This window comes from Mixophyes fleayi, chromosome 3 (assembly GCF_038048845.1).
Source record: "Mixophyes fleayi isolate aMixFle1 chromosome 3, aMixFle1.hap1, whole genome shotgun sequence".
Taxonomy (NCBI): Eukaryota; Metazoa; Chordata; class Amphibia; order Anura; family Limnodynastidae; genus Mixophyes; species Mixophyes fleayi.
Window position 1 is genome coordinate 200,170,204 of NC_134404.1, and position 19,516 is coordinate 200,189,719.

The window sequence follows — 19,516 nt, forward strand, 5'->3', positions numbered from 1 at the left end:
GGGGCAGACTTGTTGCCATGTCTTAGCTGCTCCTCTATCTTGATTGCATGACACACAACTTGTCCCATGTAAGCAAGAAGGAAGTGGGGTGTAGGGGAAGGTAGGCCATCATACAGAAACATTTTTTTTTATTTTCTTTTATAAACTCATTGTGAATGGCTGCAGATTACTGCAAATCATGTGTAATTTGCCACCAACAACATACTGGAAAAATGAGCAAAAGTAACATATGCTAATAACAGAAACACAGTTTTGGAATTGGCAAATTGATATTATACAAATGTCTAAATGTCAATTGTTTGAATATGCATTTGTGTGAGATGAATTATATTTTTTGTTGGGTAGAGGCCTGCCACTGTGTGAAGTTTGACAAGACCACAAAAAACTGATGACATAATTAAGTAGCTTTCAGTGACCAATCATTATAACATTAGATAGGTTTACACATTTCACAGGTGAGGTTATGAGTCAGGTATATAAAGCATTAGTGATCACACAACAGTTACATACTAATTATCACCTGCATATATAGAGTAAGTTTGAGAGCGTAAATAGTCCATTGAAAATTAACATTGCTAACACCCCTTTTGGTGAAACTAAACGATGAAAACATGATATCTTTTTTGGAAAACCCATGCACATCGGTCTAAATACATTGAACAATCAAAATCTTCAAATGACTGAGGATTTAATAATAGACTTTTACAAGTTGCTCACTAAGCCTTTGGATTATGTTCATCAACTGAATTGAAAGAGGCCCAACCATGTCCAAAGAGGGTGAAATTCACAATCTACAGCCCAGAGACTGGATAAAGACAAAGGTTCACCAAAGAAAGATGGCACTCGCCATAAGGTAGAGAAGGCAATATCACATGCTTCTGACCATAGCAACAACAGTCATGCAATGAAGGTGTAGTTGTTCATACTGCAAGATGGTTCCAAAACTTGAGGACAAGGATTCAACATCCTCTTTAGCGTCTCTCTCCCTGCAACTGCACCACCACCAGTAACTCGAAAAGAAAAGGGATGGGGAGGCTCTCTATTATACTCTCTAGGGCTTTCTTCAGACATAATAATTCCCCCTCTTACACTGTCCTAGAAAATATTTAGAACCTTCCCTTGGACAAGGTCTAAAGAACAATGAACAGGTTTGTGCCTTCTTAGAACTGGCAGTAGCTGCTGCAAGCAGAACAGCATTGTGTGCAGCACCATTCATCAGTGTATGAAAAACACATCAGACCTGTTCGTGTGTCTACAGATCAGCCTAACAGAGAAGGTATATTTACTGCTGGTAACTTTGCTTCAACAGACAAAATATGTTCCTACGTTATTGGAAACACATAAAGGAGGAAAGAAAGCGTATCAGAAAATAAAATAAATTCTGAAAGTAGTAGAAATGGCCTTTAACAATCCTGGTGGATGATAGTGTATGCGACAAAAAAACATTAAACAGCTCAACAGTTTGGATCAACATAACTATAGTACCACAAGAAAAATCTGATTTATTATTATTATTCATATTGAAAGGGCTATTTTATGTATGTGGCTTAACTGCATATTAATATTACCTTGCATAATCTACAGGACTGTATTAGCTTGTTCAACTGACCTAGGTCTCAACACATACCAACATAACTAAATTTGTGAGAAGAGAACAAGAAGGTTCTTAGACATGTGTCTATAGTTTAAAAGATTAGATTGTTTCAGAATTCCTTTACAAATCTGCTGAACAGAGAGTGCAGGATTTCAAAGAGTTACAGAGAAAGATGACACAGGATGATGGTTGGACATTGTTTTGATGGTTTTAAAGTATAGAAAACAAAATTAAAGTTTATGCTTATTGTAGCAATGGTGATACTGGGTACAATTAGATCCTTCTTATAAAACATACAATCTTGTTCAGTTTCTATGTTTTTGAATTGTTAAATTATTAATTAATGTGGTTGTAACCAAAGGTGGGAATGATGAGGCAAGTAAGGGTTAACAGTTGATATTTAGTTTAACTAAATTTGTAATCAAAAGCTTAACATCTTTTTTATTTGTATGAAGATTGACACAGACATTTGTCTTATTGCAATTATATTCTTGTGAACTATTTTTACATAGATGCATGATTCATCTCATATTATTTCAGAGAAATTACAGTGGTATATGATTGTCGCTTTTAATTTGGGGATGAATATTGAAAAATAGACATCTACATAAAATACTTACAACAAAGGAAGTAGGGACTTCACGGAGAGAGTATTCATCTTTTGATGGCAAATCTTGCTTGCCAAGTAGCTCATAAACAGCTGGGTAGGATGATAGTAAGTTCAACAAAGCTAGAAAAGACTAGAAATTTCCCAAACATTACACAAAAGTAGATTGTGTTCTCCTTAGCAGTAAATATTTGGGCAGCAGCTGAATCAATTAACTATTAAAAACAGTTAGCATATATAAAATATTAAAAACAGTTAGCATATATAAAATATTGCTTTGTAGACATTGTCAGCTGGAATTTTAGTAGATAAATATAACAACAAACGGCAAAAAAATTTTCACTGGTTACAATGCTAATGTACCTTTTGACAGCTTCTGTCTATGGGATCCACTGGGGTGGGTTTTGGATGCATAACCCGGACATCATCTCTTCCACATTCTAGGGCAGCCCACAAATCAGTGACAAGAGCCTGAATAAAGCCTACAAGAAACATTTACGGCCATTCTGAATCAACTATTATTATTATTATTATTAATTTTTATTTATAGGGCGCCACAAAGTATCCGTAGCGCCGTACAAGGACAAACAATGGCACAGTACAAGGTGAAACAGCACAGTACAAGTAACAGTAAGCACTATAACTCTGGGGGCTCAGGCACAGCATGAAAGAGAGGGAGGGAGGGGAAAAGTGAGTACAGGCAGGTATCTATGGCCCAAGAGGGTGGGCACGGATGACAGGTTGAGAGTCACTGAGGGGAGCGGAGAGAAGCGAGAGGAGACAGAGGGCAGAGGGACTGAGAGGAGGTGAGCTGAGTAGCTGGAGAGCGCAGTTAAAAGTGATGGAAACAGAAGGTAGGAGAGCCCTGCTCAAAGGAGCGAACAATCTAAAGGGAGGGGAAGACAGACAGACACATGGATGAGACGGAGAGACGGGAGGAAGGGGGAGAAGGGAAGAAGGGATGAGAAAGAGAGGTAGCCGACCGGTGGGAGTTTAGGCATGAGACTGGAAGGCTTTAAGGAAAAGGTGGGTTTTTAATGTTCGTTTGAAAGAGGACAGATTAGGGGAAGTTCTGATGGAGCGGGGGAGCTTGTTCCAATGGAGGGGAGCGGCGCGGGAGAAGTCTTGGATACATGTGTGAGAGGAGGTAATCAGAGGGGAAGAGAGGCGACGATCGTTGGACGATCGCAGTGAGCGGGAGGGAGTGTGAATAGAGATAAGGTTAGAGATGTAGGGAGCAGTGGAGTTGGCGAGGGCCTTGTAAGTGAGAGTGAGGAGCTTGAAAAGGATTCTGTAGGGGAAGGGGAGCCAGTGAAGGGCTTGGTAGAGTGGGGATACAGAGGTGGAACGGCGAGAGAGATAAAAATAAGCCTAGCAGCGGCGTTAAGTACAGATCTAAGGGGAGCGAGATGAGAGAGGGGGAGGCCGATAAGGAGAAGGTTGCAGTAGTCCAAGCGGGAGATAATCAGAGAGTGGACGAGAGATTTGGTGGCATCCTGGGAGAGGAAGGGCCGAATACGGGCAATGTTGCAAAGCTGGAAACGGCAGGATTTGGCGAGAGAGTGAATGTGAGGGGCAAAGAAGAGAGAGGAGTCGAGGATGACACCTAGGCAGCGGAGTTGGGGAACAGGGGAGATAGATGAGTTGTCAACAGTGATGGAGAGGTCAGAGGGGAAGGAGGTACGAGAGGGAGGAAAGACAATGAGTTCAGTTTTAGCAAGATTGAGTTTAAGAAATCTAGAGGACATCCATGAGGAGATGGCAGAGAGGCATGCGGATACCCTGGAAAGAAGGGAGGGAGAGAGATCAGGAGAGGAAAGGTAGAGTTGAGTGTCATCAGCACTATATTCATGACTATATTCATGAACCTCTATAAATCCCTATGTCTTTATTGCTATGCAAATCATTTTCAATGGTCACTTCAGTCCTTTTCCCAGTTTACACATTTTGCTTGCATTGTAAAATAGCATTAATAAATACAATTCAGTTATTCACTTGCCATTAGGGGAATAAATCCAAACAACAGCAATTTAACATCAAAATAGTATGTCATTTATCCTGCCAAAATTGCAAGTATTAATTTTTGTCTATGAGTATGCTAACTGTTGCGTAAAGTGCCATCTAACTTATTCTTGTCAGCAAAATGGTAATCTTTGTCTTTTACTAACCAAGAACTACCAGGATTGCAGTCATGTGACGATAATCAGGAACCGCACTGATGTAGAACTGTCACAGAACATATACCAGTATGTGCCGCTTTATTTACATCATAGCTAATTCAATGGTATTTTACATCATTAGATTTTATACTTCTCTTAATATGGAACAACATGTTGGTATGATCCATACCATATTTACTGGTCGGTGCGAACATGCTACTTGAGGATGGGCGTAAAATGACACTGCAAATATTGATTTTTAAATGTTATATTTTATATTTTCACGTTTCCAAGGTATAAAAAGCCATGTGAAAAGGTTAAGTCTATCTTCCCCAAATCATTCATTCACACCAACATGGCAGTGGCATGTTTATCAAGTGAAGATGGTCAAAAAGTCTTTTGCAAAAAAACACCTAAGAACAAATCATATAGGATAGATAGCACCAACATGTAAAAAAACAAATAATAATTAATAACCATAAAATAAAAAGATTCCATCAGTTTAGACATTAATATTTACCTGACTTTTGCAGGGCTACTGCACCCGGGGCGATTGCTGCCACTTGTGTAACCATAAGTCCATAGCCAAATTTTTCACATCTGCTAACCTGCAATGAAATTGATTTTACAATATACATGTTAAGAATTTGGCTAATTATCAAGTATATATTTAAAGCATCAAACACCATTAGGATTTAGCTCCACTGGTTGCGGACTAAATCCATTCATTTGTATCAGATGTGAGCAAGTGGCTACTGTTTCATCTGTATGCTGTGCTAGAGCGCACAACAGACCAACTTACACACCTATATTTAAAAGATGTAAACACTGTGAGGCCTTTGAGGATTCAGGTTAACACAGACCTAAAGCTAAGTGCACACAGGTGTTTTTTTTTAACCACCTGCACGGAGTTCCGTTATTTTTATACAAAAGAGAGGTAGAGGTACATTAATGGTCACTGATTACACATTAGTTTTCGTTGAGTGGGGCTTTACATAACACGGAATGAGTGTGGATAAGAAATAAAAGATCATGCACTTTTTTTTTTTTTTTTTTTTAAAGTTCATTTTGAAATATGAAGTTTAACAATAGTCATGACAGTACAATATATTTTCAAGGTATGGAAGACATATTTGAAACAAAACGGCACAGCTTAACAGGTACGTCACCTGAGGTGGCATGTCAGGTTAGTACAATAGTCTGAAAAAGGAGGGAGCCGGTATAGGACGTGTAACTTGCGTCAAACCAGGTGTGACGATGCCATGGGGTGAGGTTAAGGGCGGGAGGGGAGTGCCTGGGGGTATAAGTAAAGATTTTATGAAAGGAAGTCACTTTGTTGTTCTGGAGACTAGTGGTATATTCCATACGGGACACAAACCAGATGCAGTTGACTACCTCCTGACGTGAATGAGGACTGCTTTCTTTCCAATTGCGAGATAACTAGAACTTCGCCGCACAGGAGATGTGCAAAATCATCTTGTCAAGGTCATGCACTGTTACTGCTGTCCACAGTTCTAGGAGAAGATGCCCATATGCTAGAAAACTACCTATACTTATAGAATTAATCATACCTAGCATTGGTGTTAGCCCTGTTTATCCAGATTGTCCATTGGCAGAAAAAATGGAGTGTAGAACAGACAAATTAAATGTAACCTTGCAAATTAAATGTAATAGCAAATTAAATGTAATAGCACTAAGTGTCAAGCTATGGATGAGTCCGGCCTTGACAAAACAAAAAGCCACTGGTTCATCTTCACATCTATCTCAACCAACCCAAAAGCAACACATAAAAGATAATATATAATAATAATTTGCACACTGTTTATGTGAGTTGGTATGAAAGTGTACTGTATTCTTGAGCTTCAAAAGCTAACCACCTTTAATAAAAAAAAAATTAAGTAGTAGAGGTACAATGTTGAGGGAAAGTCAGAGTTTGTTGTCATTTTATTGTGTCCTGCATGGAGATTACATGTATTAGGACAATACAGGATATAGATATAATAAGTTTAATAAAAATGCAACATTAATTTATTTCTTTAATTCTAGTATTTATATCTAAACCTACCTGGAGTTTTTTTGTAAATCGGCTAAACATGTAAGTAACACATTCATTGATGGCTCCAGTTTGTTGGAGAAGTAGAAGTCCCCTTGGTGTAGCAGCAAAGTTCAACAAGCTATCAAGTAATGATTCCTCCCATACTATTCTATGAAATAAAACAAAATCCAGGAGGTAATTACATCTATGTTTTGCAAGATCAGAGGTACAACAACCATCATACCATGTTTCAGACAAACCTTGTTGGCAAACACAAGTAACATTAAATGGAAATACCCATAATAATCTTATGATACTCTTTTAATGGGGTAAATTATATAGAGGTTCATTTGGAGTTGGACGCATTTGTGCACAAAACATACAAAGGAAAAGATGCAAAAAAAAATCATATTTACATGTATGTTTAGTTGGAAGCATCCAGCTCAGAAATAGCAGCATTTTATACTAGACTTACCGGAAGTGTAAACGTGTATATATTTAAGCCCCACAATAGCGTAGAGCTGTAGCCTGATAGTGTTAATAATAAGGGTTAACCGCTGCATTACCCTATTTGTTTACAATATAATAATGCAATGAAGGGAAATATGCACAACAGAGAACATTGTCTTTATTGATAAATGTAAAAGTCACATTATCCTTGTATAATGTAATTAAATGCAAACATCTTCTTTCATGCATTAGTCCAAATACAAATGTTAAGAAAGTAATGCAAATATACAGTCACAAGTTGATATAGCATAGCCGTGATGTTAATTATTTAAGTACTATGAGCTATCGATGCGCAATCGGAAGTGGCTGGATAATGCTACCGATAGTCATCATTGCATTTCTGCATATCGTTGCAATTGTGTCCAGTACAAATTGTAAACGGGGTATGAGGGAACATGTCCATGTCTAGTTATGTTGCATTGACATGACTGTATTCAGCTTATGTTTGCCCGTCCCTGCCTGACCCTGTGCCTCCTCTCTAAATGTAAGCGAAAGCAAGTCAATGTTATGCAAAAATCTATATACAGATGTATACATACACATTTTTGGTGCGTAGGTGCAGTATGAAAATATACGTGAAAAATAACATACACCAAACTCTAAATGAGTCCCATAATGTATAAACGTGTGCAGAGAATTATAGAGCTTGAAACCAAGATTCCCTAAATGGTGAAGACAAGCAGAAGTGGCATTTATGTTCAGAGTGAGGGAATCTATGCTATTGTACCTGAAATACAAATGGAAATGAAGAACAAGAAAAATCAAAAGACGACATTTGCCAAGCTGTGATAAGCAGACAAAGAAACCTAACCCTAACCATATATGGGTTTAGAAAATCATCATGCTGTGGCTCTCCAGGTGTTGTGAAACTAGTAACAGCATGCATTGCCAGCTATCAGCTTGCTATCTACTGACAAAGCATTCTGGGGCTAGTAGCTTCACAACACCAGGGAGCCACAGGTTGGCCTGGCCTCTGCTAAGATATTTGAGATATAAAAATATTTGATTATTTATATCACTAAACAATAAATAGATTTTTCTCTTGATCTTAAATGCAAATAAAATAAAAAAATTAGGAGTAGCCAAACATGAAGTTGCTTAAAAAAGGAAAAGCATAAGACCTTATTTACAAAAGATATTGGTTGCACAGCAGAAACTGATTTGGATATGTGCTCTCAGAAGACACATACACAGACTTAAAGTGCACCTAAGTTTATGGAGAGGAGAAAAAAAATCTGAACAGGTACACTGTGCAACAGTCACATCAGTCATTAACATAATGAAAAACAATTTACCCCCAACATTATTTTACCCCTTAATTAATAAATGATTGCCCCTATAATTTATAAATCAATGATGCCTCCACTTATGTTCTGCATGGCAAGATAGCTCAAATAACTCTTTCGAGCTATCAAGCCAATCAAAAGTATGTTTAAAAAAAACAAAAAAAAACAACAAAAAACCCCCACTGTTTTATGGCACTTTTAATGGCGGTTTAGAACAAGTTTTGGAGCATTAAACCACCAGCAATGTATGGCAGTTTAAAAAAAAACGCCACTAAGTGCGATTTTTACACCCTCATACCCATAGGTCACAAAATAAACCTGTTTTTTTAATTTCTCCTGAAAAAAAAGTGTGCAGATACACAAATGGTGCCATCAGCAAATTAATTCACACTTGCATAAATCTAAATGCACAGGTACAAACTGAGGTGTGTTAGTTTGCGAAAATGAATTTTTGCAGCATTGCAATTGTTAACTTTGTAAATGAGGCCCACTGTATTCAAAGATTAAACAGCAACTAGAGAACCACTTCAAATTTGCCATATTAAGAACAAATAACAAGTTTACAAGATTGAACTGAATCCTCTCTATGTAAAACCATTGCATATTAAACTTTTACTACACAGTGAACGCAAACAGAACCTCATTCTATTTCTTACACGTAAATCTACAATACTGTCCCTACACAATACACTAAACACAGTACAGAATACATTTTCACTTTCTACACTCTGCCCTACATTAGTCTCCCTTGCACTTCCCTCCGGACGATCACAGCCCTCTCCAGCTTCCCTCGACCTGTCTTCTCCATACTTGCCAACTCTCCCGGAATATCCGTGAGACTCCCGGACTCCCGGGAGAGAGGGCAATTCTCCCGATTCCCGACAGGCTGTGGAGAAGTAAACGGAGGGGGCGGAGGGGCCTTATTGGCGTAATGGACGCGTCATTGTGGCCCCGCCCCCTAGTTTTATTGGTCAAAAGTGTGATGACCGCATTGGGGGCGGGGCTAATGGCACAATTCTTCGATCCCCGCCCCCACACACCCACCTGCCCCCCGGACCTCCAGGGACACGAGTTGAAAATGTTGGAAACTATGGTCTTCTCCCTAGCAAACCCATCTCCCACCAAGTTCACTCTTCCTTGTGCTTCTTCTATTCTTATGTCCAATTTTGTTATGCCCACCAATCAATTGTCTAGGTGGAACCTAGTTATATATACTGTACATAATATACTTCTGAAATTCATGCCTAAAAAAGGCTGATATTTTTATATGTTACATTGTTCAAAAGGAATTTCAGATTCATGTACTGCATATAAGCCATAACTTACAGTCTCATTTATACTTGTAATGTGTGCCAAGCAAGACAAGAATAATTTCCCCTTTGCTATGATTACTATTAGCATTTTCAACGCAGTTTTAAATTAGATATTTATAACATCAACATTTCTACTGCGGCAGAAAAGTAATTTCCTGTCTTATCTAGGCGTGCTGTAATTTCCATCTAAATATTTCTTTGCTTGCATTCAAAGCGCAATCTGTTAAGTAATTAGTTTTTTCTCTTTATAATATTTGTGTGGATTTTTTAATGCAGTGGTGTAGAGAATACTTGATAGAAAACAATACAGCTTAAATGGGATTATGTGGAATTATAGTATACATACCGAAATTGAAATTTCCGCTATATAGTGTAATGTATTTTAGAGATACCTTTCATTAGAGTAATGCTAAATTGTAAAGCTAACATTGTTTTTTTTGGAAACAAAATGTTAAAAGGAGAAGCTGTGTGTTTTCTTTCCTACACGGTTTGTATAATTGATTAATGGAGACGTAACTTATGCAGGTTCAATGGAAACAAGTGCAATGTGTGGAGTAAATGTCCTGTGTTATGCTGAATTAGTACCACTAGCTCACAACTATGTATGCCAGTATGGCAAACTTGAATGGCCTTGGTTAATCATTTGAATTAAACTTGAGCCATCTGTATGAATGTTTGAATACTGTACAATTTCTTACATCTGAAAATCAATCATAATGCTTGGATTTTTAAGAAGCAAATAATTTCATACTTTAACTATGCCAGAGTTCCTCAACTTCTACAAGCTATCTATTCTGCTTGTTAAAGAAACAAATAAGAAAACAGTGATCGAAACCTCCCATGAGGTCTAGACAGAGCCGTAACTTAGAATTCTAGTGCCTGGGGCGAGAAAGATAAATGCCGCCCACTAGCACTCAATTTTAACCAAATTAACCCAAAATATTCCTAAATTGCGCCCCCCTTCAGCATTGCGCCCTGGGCGGTCGCCCCTCTCGCACAGCCCTAGTTACGGCCCTGGGTCTAGACGTGACTAACCAATCAGAATGGCTTTGTTGTGCTCTGGTTTAGATAGTTGAGGTCAAGCCTCCTGGCATGTCATTCGTGTTAGGACTCTGCATGGAACAATTTAGCTTTAACGTTTTATTTATATCCCTTAGATTTACCAGGAAAAGAAGAAGAAAGAAGAGATTCCGCTTGGAATTAGGCATTCATTAAGTGGTGAGCAAGGGATTGGGTATTTATTTTTATTAAAGAACTTTCAATCGTGTCAAACGTGTTTTTATATTTTTATATTCCTATGTGGCACTACAGGGCCCATTAGACTCTACAAGCATAAGCATGCTATGTCCAAGAGCCTGCATAACCAAGCAGTTTATGGCTGTCAGGACCAGTAGTGCCACATATGAAAATGCTATTTTTTACTTAAACTTTGCCACCCCAACACACACCACCCAGGTGTGGTGGCAGGAACACCAGTACTATCAGCATGGGGCTGTTTTTGTTTTTTTTAGTGACAGGGTGCCGTCATTTTTATTTTTGAACCTGATTCCTCCAGTGAATATAGCCCTGTGTTGAGCAGGCTGGAACTGTGTTCTTTTGTGACAGGGGGACCCCAAACAGTGGATTTTACTGTCATAGTATGTTCCAGGCCAGCCCAAACTAGTGCTTTATATTGAGATGGTTTATTTTTCTGTTTGAATCACTTATATTCCCTTTCATAACATGTCTCACCCACTATAGCAGGAACCATAAAATAAAAGTTTTTTTGCATATGACCTATAAGTAGGAGGTATGTGGCTGTATAAGTAGGAGGTATGTGGCTGTACAAACACAATGGGCAATGATGCTGAAAAGAAGAGGGAGATAAGGAGAAGCAGAGGCAAGTTAATTTATTCAAGATACCTACAGTGGTACTGTAAATATGTAGATTCTGTGTCTATGAGAAAACATAAGGGTTATATATTCTGGTCCCTGAAAAGTACCATTTTTGTAAAACTGTAAAATGTGATGTGTTAAAACTTGCAAATAGAAACAGAAAATTCATTCTTAGCACTGTCACTACTTAAAATTGAAGAAAAGAAAAGTAGTTAATCTGTTGACATGAACATTGTTGGTAGGCTAAATGCCGACACTTCCATTCTGGGGACAGCTTGAAAATGTTGACAGTGCAATTGTCGACATTGTGAATGTCAACTATCACAATGCCGACATTAAAAGACCAAGGCCGGTGAATGTTGACATTCACACTGTTGACATTTTCAAGCTGTCCAGAGAATGGAATGGTCAGCATTTAGCCTGACGATATTTTCATGTCGATATGTAAACTGCCTACATTTCAGTGTTGGCCTTTAGTACCCAACCCGTCACACCCCTAAAGATCTTTGCAAAAAGATCATGCACATGAAAATGTTACCAAAAGGTTGTAGTAAAATACTGGTCTATAGTCATTAATAGCAGATTAATTCATCACACCATGTCCTGATGATGATACAGTAACATAATACCATCTCAACTGCCCTACAACTGAGGCTTTGTGGACTATTTTCCCAGACAGTGACCAAAATGCTAGGGCACTAGTGGGAAAACCAAGACATCCAGTGGGAAGCTATAATTGCACGTTTATTGATACAGAGTCTTTCCTTAACACAGCACTGAAATCTCACCAAATGCAGAAAATCAAAATATCAATCTGTCCACTTACAAACAACAACATAAACATGAGACTACTGATTTACCAACCCCATTTACTGGACTAATGTTACAACCACATTTAAGAAAAAGGAAGAGTTGGGGGATTGTTTTACCTCAGCTTTCTTGCTGTATTCAAGGAATATCCTTGATCCCAGATTCTAGCGACATTACTGCTGTTAACAAAGATAAATGTCTTGCAGACATAATTCCTAAATTAGGAGACACCCTTAGGACTGTGAACTCTAAGAAATTAGCAAAAACATGGGTTATTTTCAGAGTGTTAAAGAAGTAGAAAGCAATAAGCTCATGCCTGTGTTTACAAAGCTTTGTGACTGTTAGGAACATATCAGACAACTGGGAGACTTTAAATTGAACAGAATCAGGAAAAGCAGTCAGGTATCTCTAGTTACTCTGCTAAACATGGTCATTGGGCTAATGTCTCAAAACACAAACAAAACTTGGCTGCTACAAAAAACTAAACAGAGAACAACATTCTCACAGTGTGTGTCTTGCTATCGCTACATACTAATAGAGGGTTAATCCTTAAAGTTTTTTGTACACTGTTCTGTTTCTTCCCTGCCTGATACTAAGGTTCAGTGTTCTAATATCACTTATCATTTATCAAAGGTTGTTTTTGACAGTCCTTTTTTTAAAAAGTAAAATAAAAAAATAAATATATGGTGATTTGCAAATTAAATTAATCTACTAAAGGAAAATCTCCATGTAAAGCTTCCATTTTTAAAACCTCAGAAAAAATTATACTCTACATACATCTCACAAACACAGAAATCATCGATTTCTATATTACGACATGTGGTGCAGGGTAGTCCATTCAAGAGTGATTTGCAAAATCACAATGAAAGTCTCCAAAAAGAATATCATTGGTTAGAAACAGTCATGTCTGCCTGTAAACCAGTGAGATGTCCTATTTATTTCAACACACAATTAAATGCTTAATGTCATTGATTTGTAAGGTGCCACAGTCCTCCTTAGCGCGGGACGGTGGAGAAAACAGGGACATACAAGGTATACAAAATAAATGCAGGCATCAAAAGAAAGGGTAGGAAGGGTGCTGCTCATGAGAGAGCTTACAATCTGGAGGTAGTATGATTCAGAATTGGAGCAGTTGTGAGGGTGTACCAGAGTGAAATGTATAAAGATAAAATGATAATGAAAATCGTTAAAACTTGTTAGTTTTGGGGCTGCTACGGAGCAGTTGTCCATTTTCCTCAAGCAGCAGTTACACGAAAAGCATGTGAGTTTTCTGTTTATGTTTTTATGTCTGTTTATTTTAAGAAACTGTTTTGCCATCATATTTGTGTATGTCAAAGTGTTATCCGTTTTTTTACAATAAGCATTGAGACTTCCATTGCCAAGTAGGTGGATTTTTAGATAAGTGAGGGAGTAAATGAAGATTTCCAAAGAGTGCTTTAATTGACATTTATTTATCACTATTTTTTCAGTGGTTTAAATAATTTGTTTTAAATACCATGAAACAAAGTTGATTTTAATTGTAACTAATGACATAATCCAGCATTATGATAAAACTGATGGGACAGTTTTTTGCAATACCAAAAAAACATCTTTCTCCTTTTTGAATCTGACTTCCAAAGAGTGTCAGCTTTTGAAAGAAATCTTAATGGTGGCACAACTGGGTTATTACTAGTGAGTGAGAGAGATATTTATGGGGAATTTTAGTCATTTTTAGATAGATCAGGTGGTTTTGTTGTAATTCGCTCTTTCACAACCACAGGTCACTCATACCCAACTGAGGCCTGTCACGTTTTGAAATTCTTGCACATATATTTTTCAATATATTTTATAGAGCACTCTTTCATAAAATAAACATGTTTACACATTCTGTATAATTTTCTCAATATCTAAATTATATCATATATTAGGTATAGAATAAATATGCCTTACAACAATGGTAGGTAAAATGTGAGATGCAAAAGGATAAACATTAAATTTTAAAACTGTGTTCAATATTACTTACTGCAGCTTATCAAAACTAATAGACGACAGTAAACTTCCAATACAAAGGCAGCTGAAAAAACTGCCATTTCTTTCACTGAAATGGAAGACCGAATAGAGAGCTTTAGGTCCGATCCCAAAATCTGATTGCTCAAACTAGAATAAACAGAAATTGTATCATTGCTATTGCTTCAAGCTTGAGCTCCTTCAATTAGGAATCTCAGATTAAACTTTCACATATCCATTTTCATTGACAGTAACTGTAGAATGATATATTCAGCAGACAATGTTTTATTGTAAAAGCAGAAGCACACAGTAAGAAATGCAAATCTCACTGATCCATTTTGCAGAAACTTAAGTCTCCAGGGTATTTAATAATGCAACTGAATAACTAGCTTAAGCCTTAACTTATACGCTTCTCACTTTCTCAAGTTCTCAAGTTCAATATATTTATATATATATTTATATATCTCTGCTTAATTAAAAGTACACTGTCGGTCTAGATGATTAGTTGTCATTATGGTATAAAATGAATATCAATAATAAAAACAATAACAAAACAATTTGCAATGCCAGTCATCTCTGAAATCAGACATTGTAATACTTATCTAGAGAGATTTAATATTGAAAGAGGATTTTAAGAAGGGTTTAAAACTTTGAACATTCATTATTGATACTAAATTATTTTCTGGATAAAAATCCAAGGTCATAAAAGACTGAAATTGTGAAAGCTATTTTGTACTACTTATAATACTTAGCTTTGTCTACAGCACGTAAATGATGGAGTATGGAGACCAAGACCCAAACCATGGCAATGCCAGCCAAAACTATGGTCTGACCGGACAGCTACCTGATGGTTACTCAGCACATTTTTATATTTATTGTTACATACAAAACAAATTTGCTTCTGCCAGACTGTGACTACTTGTCCACATGCATATGTGTGTCAGGTCACAACAATTGCTTTAGCCATCGTTGGGCCAAGGATATCAACCGCCAGTAAAATGACAGTCAAAAAGCAATATTTTTGCTCATCAGTAGGAAAAAAGTCAACATCAGGAAAAATAGGCTCCAATTTGATACAACTATTTTTTTCAATGTACATGTAATAAGATGAACTTCCAAGGGTCTAACAGAGCATATGTTCACTCTGTTTGAGGCCTTGTGTTCCCTTACTTTGGAGTTTTGACTTGCCATCAAATCTATCTGTGGGATCCCAAACTTCTCTATTATTAGCAAAACACTTCTCTGTTCAATGCCCATTCTCCTGGATGGATCTAATGCAAGCTGAGATAATCTGCCATCGTGTTATCCGTTCCTGTTGTCCTAACTGTGAAGTGCTGAGAAAGACTTCAGATTTTTTTCTACCCGTGATAAGATTGCTAATATTTCTGCCATCATGTGTTTGCTCCTGGTCCTCCTTGTCTGTTTATGAAGGCTACCATTATCTGACAAGATTCTTATATGTTTATGCTGCAATTAAGGCATAAAGGGGTATATGTAATTAGCCGCGGACATCGCTGCTACGCATTTTTTATGCCAATACGGTACAGCAACATCGCAGATTTCCCTTGGCAACCCTATGGGAGAGCTCACTTCCATTCTGCTAAAATATGAGAATTTTGCACCTGCTGAGAGCTTGTACTATACTATTAATGTGATAACATTTTATACCTTACAATAGTATTTCAGTGGAGAATCACCCTTATATGCGCAATTCAACTAATGTAACAAAAAACTTACAAAATTGAGACAAAACTGAACAGTATTTTAGGAGAACAATGGAAAAGTCTAAATTAATGAAGAGGGTGGTTCTAAAACAGTGGTAGGTTGGGCTTTGAAGTGATGTTTACTATTTCAGATTTTACAATTATGTGCAAACCTAGGTGTACAATAGTTTGCTAAAGCATCTTCAGCACTGGAAAGTATTCATGTACATGATGTGTGCTGGATGCGCAAGATGAGCACACTTGCGCAAAATAAAAATAAAAATTATTTGCAGTTAACACCCCACTCGCTTCTCAAATGACATTCATTGTATATAGCAATTTTTAACTACCTTTTGCATAAAATACCATATATGTAATGCCTAATAATACAAGTGCAAATAAACTGTGAAACACCTCAAGTTACATCAAGAACGTTTACACACATAGATAATATGTATTATGTGAATGTCAGTAGTAGTAGTGTATTTTAGGTTTAGCAGACCTTTCCTAGAAGTTTAAGGCATCTGATAATTTTACATGTATATGATAGATAAGATAAGAGTTACTGAAGGAGCAATTTCTCCTATAAACGTCGGACTGGGAGACCTGTGCACTTGCTAGAATGGTGCGTCAATGAGCCATCTATGTCTTACACATACTTCAGATCAGAACATGTCCTAGGCAGTATATGAACTGGCTTCCATCCAGTCTGAGGACACACACAAAGTGTCCATTTGTGGGTGAAAAACTCAACGCCCACACGTGATCGCAGGGAGCGACGGGAGCATGGGACTTAACCTTTATAAGCCCAAGTCACATCCTTAAATGTCCTCTGTGAGCACTACATTACAGCAACACTTACCTGCTTCCAGGCTACAGCAAACTTCCAGGTATTTCTTCCCTAAGCTAAATCTACAATCTATATCTACAATTACACTGCAATCTATATATTTTATCTGTAATAACTCTGCAATCTACATAATTTGAACAACGTAATCACCCTTTAACCCTGCAGGTTCCATATCATAATCGCTATCTACTTAACCCTACAATCTCCGCTATAGTACTTTTTACTTAACACTTACTTACAGACTTTAACCCTATCTACCACTACAATATTGTAATACAGTATAAAAGCATATTGTAGGGTTGTCCAATTCACCCTTTAGCAGTTAAAGATTAACTATCTTTACATAAAAAAATGTTTCTTGTAGGGTTCCATGATTTTTATAGCATTAACCTGGTAACATTATTATTAGCTCATATATAAAGTTAACCAGTTTGGTGTATTTTATTCATACTATAAATACTTGTTATGTTACCGTCAGCTCAAATTCCATCCCTGCACTACAAATACAGCTCATTTATAGAAGATACAAGTAGACGTTTACATTAGAGAAGTAAGACTTACGCCCCCTGTGAATCTTGACTCCCGGATGAAAGAGACGCAGCTCCAGCTACAGGTGTTGGGATTCTTTCAGAAAGAAAAATTGTCTAAGAATACAAAAAAAAAAAAGGTGACAGCTGAAAACATGTTTAAATATTATCAATTCTGTATGTACACCTATTATCTCCACATGTGCAAGACAAATGTTTACATAGGAAGATATTGATATGCTAATAAAGGTTTGATATCTAGTACAGTAAGCACTGTTTTTCGGTATGTGGTAAATGCATGAGGTAACTACTTTAAAAGTATATTGAAATGGATATTGCACATCTTTGCAAAAGCAGAGTATTGCAATGCAAGTCAAAGGGGCATATTCAATTGTTTGAACTCCCCGCGGAGTTAAAACTATTACCGTTATTACGGTACTAGTAAGCTGGATTTCAGTTTGCAGCTTCCTGAGCCACGAGCTGAAATCCAGCGAGAAAACTACCGTAATAACGGTATTTATGCGCACTATAGTGTGCGCGCCACAAGAATTTTGGCTATAACTCCAACAACTGAATATGCCCCATAAAGTCTGAGTTCACTTGAGATTTTCCATATCTTATTCCTTGTAATACAGGCTACAAGTGTTTCCAATTAATAAACAAGGTATGATTTCACAACTGTCGAATTGTAAGTGTCCTGTTATAAAACAATAACAAAAATTATTTCTATAAGCAGTTCTCAGCATATGTTCAGTCCAGCAAATATTAGGATTTACTTAAGGAAGTTCTGAGGTATGAGATACATCCAGGCCAAAAATGTGACTGTCATCATCATCAAATTGGAAACTTGCAGAGACCTGTGGGACATACAAATATATGTTTCCTAAAAGGTGCATCTTAAAGCTACGTGTAAGTCAAGATTGGACGCGAAGAGGCATGGTCGACTTTGTCTCCAAACCCCTACTATACTGAACTTACACATGAATGTCCCTGACCTGCAAAGCACAACTGGATGCAAGTATAAGATGTGCTCAACTCAAAACGAAGTGTGCAAGTTGTGTGCATGTGCAGCGCGACAAATTTCATGCAAGACGCATTGATACATGATGCAAATTCACATAGATTCAACACTAAATAGAGTCCCTTAATGTTCAAAGATTCATTTTAGAATTGTTATAGATTACATTTGTATTGTAAAATCAGAACGTAACGGTTAAATGTGAGTCTTGTTATTGGTCCCTCGGGTTCTCCGTACTAACAAAAAAGGAAAAATAACTATTACCTCTAATGATGAATCTATTTACCAACATCTCTAGAAGCAAATTACCATTTATCTTTTTAATGATTTTTGTTTATGTTCAATTAATTTTTAATCGGCTATGAAATCTATTTATTAAAAATTAATATTGTGCTATTCTGGAATAGTGCCACTGAGACTAAAAGAAATGCAGACAAAACAAAGGCACCTAGTGCAGAGATTGAACAATGACATTGTAATTATTAAACAAAGTAAACAAGCATAAACCATACATGTAAAGCTGTGGCCAAAAAAACTGGCACCTTTACACTTTTTTCAAATAACTCATATTAAAGTAATTCTATCTTTTCCAAATAAGCATTGCATAGGCGATTGTATTGTGTTTCTAACGCACAAAGTGATTTTATTTTAGCAGATGTAAATAGTCAACAATTCAAAACCTTGTTATATTATGATACAGTACAGTACAGCCAATACCAAAAGATAAATACATACCGCTGCTATTGCATGCGCTCGCTGCGCACCCACGGGACCCGGTGGACAGTATATCTGTTAGAATACTGTGATCAGTGAAGACTGAGAGCTGGGTGCACAGCTATGATCATATATACACAGTCAGTGTTACAGAGAACAATGCAAATGACGTGGCTTGCTTCTATAGGTCCAGACATCACATGGGTCCAGGCTAAACAGGTCATAGGCTGATTCAATCTAAGGAATCCAAAGGTGGGGGTCGTCTCTCCAGGGGATGAGCTCCTTTCTTCCCACCAATGCTTCAGTTACAATTAGCATTTTATAGCCAACATCATACAAAGGTTTATTCCCTAATATCAATAACTAAAGTATGCAATGTGCGATCTCTTCGCCGACTGCACCGGACAGCTGCTGATGATTAGGGTTTGATATTAGGCATGATACCTTTCCTATAACCTGAACCTTGAATATCACTGAAGTGTACATATAATCATTATATATATATATATATATATATATATATATATAT

General features: G+C 37.1%; 1 protein-coding gene across 1 annotated transcript in view; it reads right to left on the minus strand.

Annotated features, from left to right (window-relative positions):
- Positions 1-19,516, minus strand: part of TBC1D32 (TBC1 domain family member 32) — a 200,042-nt gene that overhangs the window by 87,116 nt on the left and 93,410 nt on the right. Inside the window, exons 18-22 of the mRNA XM_075202997.1 lie at positions 17,290-17,372; positions 6,426-6,564; positions 4,881-4,968; positions 2,565-2,683; positions 2,215-2,334 (exon numbers count right to left, since the gene is read on the minus strand). Coding sequence (XP_075059098.1) covers positions 2,215-2,334; positions 2,565-2,683; positions 4,881-4,968; positions 6,426-6,564; positions 17,290-17,372 — 549 coding nt within the window. The remainder of the gene's footprint in view (positions 1-2,214; positions 2,335-2,564; positions 2,684-4,880; positions 4,969-6,425; positions 6,565-17,289; positions 17,373-19,516) is intronic.